This window comes from Zingiber officinale, chromosome 10B, assembly GCF_018446385.1.
Source record: "Zingiber officinale cultivar Zhangliang chromosome 10B, Zo_v1.1, whole genome shotgun sequence".
Classification (NCBI taxonomy): domain Eukaryota; kingdom Viridiplantae; phylum Streptophyta; class Magnoliopsida; order Zingiberales; family Zingiberaceae; genus Zingiber; species Zingiber officinale.
In genome coordinates this window covers 34515736-34521986 of record NC_056005.1, presented here as the reverse complement: position 1 = coordinate 34521986, position 6251 = coordinate 34515736, and the positions used below count along the sequence as shown (strand labels likewise).

Genomic DNA, 6251 nt, shown 5'->3' with positions numbered 1-6251 from the left:
ATTTGGCTTTGGAACTTCATCACAATGTTAGAGATCATTGATGGCATCAACGGGCCATTGATGATCAATTGTGATAATAAAGTCGCAGAACTTTATGTTATGAACAACCATAGTTCATTGAAGTTGAAGCACATCGACAACAAATCTATGATGATTAAGGAAAATATTCATAGTCATCAAGTGATGATAGAGTATATTAACGCAGATTCTATGTTAGTAGATTCACTCATCAAGGATTTGATACCTAAGATGTTTCAAGCGTATGTTGTGAATATAAAAATCTTTCTTATGGAAGAAGTATCCATCTAGTAGGATTATGTATTTATTATAGTGCTTTACATTTGTTAATAAACACACATGTTTTATTTTATTTTGAGATATGTACTTAAGTTCAAAGCATTCATGTGCATTTTACTTACAATCTGAAATAAAGTTATCATGATTGACTAATGTTGCTTAACATATAGTACTTGTAAATATACTATAATTTTCTTTTGGAATCATAAAGTTTAGATCATGATTTTCTATTACAATTTAGCATAAAATATTTACAAATATGGTCAAGACCATTTGGATAATTAATTGGACCAATTGAAAATTGACATATATCAATCACATTACATGTACTTTTCATATTACACATTAACATCTTGATTTATGTCATTATGATATTGGTATTATGATTACTTATGACTTGTTATAGTCACATTCTAATAACTATGACATTTTTAATCCTATACTAATAGAGTCAATAGACTAGATTGTTTTCCGAAAGTTTTCTATACTGATAAAGTTATACTCCTCGTCGGTGAAAAGACTTCGGTGTCATCAACCTAATTTCTCTGGAAGGCATACACCACTTGCTCTCCCTCTTCTTCCGCAGGATCCCGAATTTATAGATGACATAAAAAGATAATGATTTTTTTTTTGTTGCAATCAGGTATATCTTCTTATTTTTTGCATTTATGTTTTTGTTATATATTCGACGTAATTAGATTCTTATTATTTTAGAATTCATGTGGTCTAGGTAAACTTGATTCTAACAAAATTATCTGGTTTATTTTGTAAAATTAAAGAAAAGATGGATTCTAAATTCTTTTATGAATTATATTTTATCAATTTTTCATTGTCCCAATTTTGCTAAAACAAATCAACTAAATGTCTGAGAACAGGTACACCATTGGAATTAAATAACTGGCGGCCCTTTTTACAAGGGAGATATACCTTTACGATGCCTGCACCAGACAACTTCGTTTTCTCCAAATGACTTAGTTCTACTGCTTTGTTTTGAGTTAATGAAGCTCTTGAAGCCAAGCCCACGTACAAAATAAAATCTGCATTATACTATTTCTAGATCTAATCTATCAAACACTATCGTGGATGTAGTCAAACAAAAGAACACAAAACTTCATCCTCGTTTCCTTCATCCAGATCATGAAATTTCGAGCTTCAACATCTTTAAATTGAACTCCACAGCAAATGCAACACTCATCATCCAATCACTTTGTCCTTGTGATCACAAGATAACCACAGAAGCAATGGCGCTTAACAAAGTACTGTTCTTGATGCTTCTCGCCTTCGCCACCTCCCACGTAGCCACCGCCGGCGACCCCGACATCACCTCCGACTTCATCCTGCCCCCAAACGTCACTGCTGTCGACGGCAGCTTCTTCACCTACACCGGCCTGCGCTCCGCCGTCAACTCCCAGCCAGGCGCCGGCTTCAGCGTCTCCAAGGCCGCGTCGGCAGAGCTCCCTGCGCTGCTCGGGCAGAGCGTGTCCTTGGCCGTGCTCAAGTACTCGGCCGGATCCGTCAACCCGCCCCACACCCACCCGCGCTCCGCCGAGCTGCTCTTCCTGGTGCAGGGCTACCTCGAGGTGGGCTTCGTCGACACCGGCAACAAGCTCTACACCCAGTCGCTGCAGCCCGGCGACGTGTTCGTGTTCCCCAAGGGGCTAATCCACTACCAGTACTGCAACTCCGGGAGCGCGGCCGTCGCCGTTTCCGCCTTCGGGAGTGCCAACGCCGGCACTGTGTCGGTTCCTAAGAGCGTATTCGCCACCGGCGTCGACGACGTGGTGCTCGCGAAGTCGTTCAATACCGACGTCGCCACCATCCAGAAGCTCAAGGCTGGTCTCGCAAACTAGTCTTCCATAATCGATTCAAGACGGCTTTTCTAGAAAATAAAATTGGAAAGATATCATTAATGTGCGACTTGGAATACCTTCGTTAACTAAAAAAACATTTCTCGAAGAATTATATTTTATAAAAGTGTGCAGTCCCACAGTAAAAAAAATAATAAATAAATATAGGTGACCTGATTTTATTTCTTGAAAAATTATTCTTCCGAATTTGATCGATACTCGCATGTTACAAATGGTAATTTACCTTCATGCGTACTTGTTGAGTTATTCTAATGACTGATTGAAGAATTCCATGGAACAAGACGATCACTCAAAAACTAATTAATAAGACTAATTATATTTATCAAAAATGATTTACTTCCTTTGAATACCCTTTATATTCTCATATTTATTATTCTATCTTATATCTATTTCCTTATATTCGTCATGGTATTTAATTCTTTATGTTATATTTTATCCTCATTATTAGCACGGGTAGACTTCACCCCAAGTGGGTGGGCGGCCAGCGTGGACGTGTCTCACAGATGGAGACACCTCCAATGATCAATGGTGCTTCTCCGCGTGAGAGACCTATGCAGGCTATATATATATACCCAAACTCTAGTTTATTTATATATTATAGCTAGATACAACTTTGTTTTCTCCAAAGCACTATTTCTATGTTAAAACTAAAAAAACCGTCGTTGATTAAGTCAAACAAAAGAACATAACTTCCACCTCGTTTCCTTCATCCAGATCATGAGAAATCTAGGTTCAACATCTTTAAATTGATCTCCACCGCAAGTGCAGTGTGCAACACTCTCATCATCGAAAAATTCCTTTACTCAATTTAATCACTTTGTCTTTATGTTCACAAGATAACCACAAAAGCAATGGCACTTAACAAAGTATTGTTCTTGATGCTGCTCGCCTTCGCCATCTCCCACGTAGCCACCGCCAGCGGCCCCGACATCACCTCCGACTTCATCCTGCCCCCAAACCTCACTGCCGTCGACGGCAGCTTCTTCACCTACACCGGCCTGCGTTCCGTCGTCAACTCCCAGCCCGGCGCCGGCTTCAGCGTCTCAAAGGCCGCCGTGGCAGAGTTCCCTGCCCTGCTCGGGCAGAGTGTGTCCATGGCCGTGCTCAAGTACTCGGCCGGATCCGTCAACCCGCCCCACACCCACCCGCGCTCCGCCGAGCTGCTCTTCCTGGTGAATGGCTACCTCGAGGTGGGCTTCGTCGACACCGGCAACAAGCTCTACACCCGGTCGCTGCAGCCCGGCGACGTGTTCGTGTTCCCCAAGGGGCTAATCCACTACCAGTACTGCAACTCCGGGAGCGCTGCCATCGCTGTCTCCGCCTTCGGGAGCACCAACGCCGGCACTGTGTCGGTTCCTATGAGCGTATTCGCCACCGGCGTCGACGACGTGGTGCTCGCGAAGTCGTTCAAGACAAACGACGGCACCATCCAGGAGTTGGTGCGAAATTTGGGAAGAAATTTGGGAACTCTGATCGATTCTGATTTTGTCAAGAAACTATTAGTGCTGCTGTCGCTTGTTACAGGAATTGTTTCTTTAATTCTGCTCATAAACTCTCACAGTCGAGGGACTCCGTAAATTTTTCAATGAATTAGAGAATGAATTCAAAACATGTGCACTTGTTTTTCTTAAGAAACAATTTGCTCCGATGATACATTCTGACTAAGTAAATGATCCTTCAGGATACCATGAATATTTTAATAATGTTGTTTCCAAAGTGTACGTTGGAAAATAATCCCGAATACTTAGATTTATTCAAACTCGACGATTGAATATTTGTATATTCAATTTGTAGGATAACACTTTGAAAAATAAGTAATTTTGAGAAAAAAAAAGTTTTGCTGTGAAAGATTATGAATTATTTATAGAGAATGATATTTTATAGTGTATGAAATATTGTGAATAAAAGGACATGCTTTTTGAATCATAACTTTTCATTCAAATATCATAACTTTTCATTCAAATATCAAAAGAAGTTTATTGACGAAGGGACATTGAAAAGACACAACTGTTCAAGTTCTTTATTTCTTCCATTCTTTTTCATTTTATGGAAATCACTAATAACCCTCCACCATTTCCCCCAAAATTTTTTTTTGAAAACTTCAATTATCAAGCGACAAGTCTTATACATAAATAAAGATATCTAATGTGAAGACCTCTCAAATGCTATTAAGATGACTAGCAGACAAACTTTAAACTAATGACCTTATTTGATTAACCGAACAATCTCACACATAGACTTTCCTTATCCTCAATATTCATATTAGCGACACGTTGATTGACCTTGTGTTTTACTTGTAACACCCACGAAAATGCCAAGCTATGCCTAGGAGTATTTTTTTTAAAAATAAAAGAAAGAAAGAGAAAAAAGGAAAAATAGAAACCAAAGCAAAAAGAGGTGAGGTCAAGGATTGACCCTTGAACCTCCCACAAATGATAGAATTAAATTGGTGTATGATAACCACTAGAAACATGAATGATATGTAAATAGAAAAGAATAGAAATATAAGTTAAAGGTGAGAGGATGGTTAAATAAAGGAACAAGAGAAAACCAAGTAGCTTACTTTATCTTCCTCTTGGTTAAGAGAAGAAGTAAGCAAAAGACAAGTTGCTTGCTTCCCTTCTTCTCTCTATTTGCGTGGGAATTAAAAGAGAGAAGTAAATAGGAGGGCTAAGGGGGATGAATGAAGGTATGTTCATTACAAAGGAAATAAAAAGGATGAAAAGAAGGAAAGACAAGTGATTAATCTTTTTCCTTCTTCTTCCTCCTTCCTTCTCCTTCTCCATTCTTCACCGAAACCAAAAGCTCTCCCCCTCCTCATTTCCAAAAGCTAAGCCAAGGTTCCTCTCCAAGAAAACTAATTTACAAGAAGGAGCCTTCAAGGTCTACCCCTTCCCAAACAAGAGAAATCAAAAGAGAGTACTAGAAGAAGAAGCTCTCTTCTTCCTCTTCACCTAGAGTATTCTTCCTTAAGAAAAACCACAAGCGAAAGGATGTAAGTATCCCCTTACCTGTGATACAAGTTGCTTTTGTTTTTATAAAGGAGTAGAATGCTTAAAATCTAAGGTAACAAATTGGAACTTTCGACCAAGTATAAAATAAAAGGAGTTGTTTGGGTAGATCAAGATCTAAATAAAGCATGTCCATTATGATCTTATGATAAGTACCCTAGTATAAGAAGCTAGTAAATGTTTTCATGTTGAATGTTTGACTTAAAACCTAGATTTTTAAATATGAACTTTCGGCCAAGTATAGATAAAGGATCTAGGGAAGCTTAAGACCTAAACTAACCATGTTTACTACATCCTTATGATATGTATGCTATGTTAAGGGATTGGGTTGGTTTTTTTTATGCTTGAAAGTTTTTAAAGTTAGCTTTCTCCTTATGTATGTTTCGGCCAAGAACTAAACTAGGGCTTAGAGAAGCTAGAAATTTAACCTAACATGCTCATGTATCTCTTGATAATGTGATATGAATGTAGTTAGGTGTTCATGCTTTTATGTTGTTTTAAAGTTGGCTTTCTCCTTAGGTAAGTTTCGACCAAGAACAAAACTAGGGCTTAGACAAGCTAAAAAGTTAACCTAGCATGCTCATTTATCTCTTGATAATATGATATAAATTTAGCTAGGTGATTATGCTTATATGTTGATTGAAAACCTAGTTTCCCTTCATGTGTATTTCGGCCAAGACCAAAATTAGGGTTTTAAGGAAGCTAAAGGATAACCTAGCATGTTCATGTATCTCTTGATAATATGATATGAATTTAGCTAGGTGATCATGCTTAGATGTTGATTAAAAACCTAGTTTCCTCTTCATGTGTGTTTCGGCCAAGAACAAAACTAGGGCTTAGACAAGCTAAAAAGTTAACCTAGTATGTTCATGTATCTCTTGATAATATGATATGAATTTAGCTAGGTGATCATGCTTAGATGTTGATTAAAAACCTAGTTTCCTCTTCATGTGTGTTTCGGCCAAGAAAAAAAACTAAGGCTTAGACAAGCTAAAAAGTTAACCTAGCATGCTCATGTATCTCTTGATAATATGATATGAATTTAGCTAGGTGATTATGCTTATATGTTGATTGA

The 6251-nt window shown here is 38.2% G+C and overlaps 2 protein-coding genes across 2 annotated transcripts; both read left to right on the top strand.

Moving 5' to 3' along the window:
• The first annotated feature begins 1508 nt into the window (after positions 1-1508).
• On the top strand, positions 1509-2237 carry LOC122030298 (germin-like protein 9-3). The gene has a single exon (XM_042589479.1). The coding sequence runs from the start codon at positions 1539-1541 to the stop codon at positions 2145-2147; it is 609 nt and encodes a 202-aa protein (XP_042445413.1). The 5' UTR covers positions 1509-1538; the 3' UTR covers positions 2148-2237.
• Positions 2238-2960: 723 nt separating this feature from the next.
• LOC122030337 (germin-like protein 9-3) lies at positions 2961-3765 on the top strand. The gene has a single exon (XM_042589544.1). It carries the CDS (start codon positions 3017-3019, stop codon positions 3740-3742), a length of 726 nt encoding a protein of 241 aa, XP_042445478.1. The 5' UTR covers positions 2961-3016; the 3' UTR covers positions 3743-3765.
• Positions 3766-6251: the final 2486 nt, after the last annotated feature.

Coding starts and splice junctions, on each gene's coding strand:
- LOC122030298 (XM_042589479.1), top strand. CDS start 1,539: ATGGCGCTTAACAAAGTACTGTTCTTGATGCTTCTCGCCTTCGCCACC.
- LOC122030337 (XM_042589544.1), top strand. CDS start 3,017: ATGGCACTTAACAAAGTATTGTTCTTGATGCTGCTCGCCTTCGCCATC.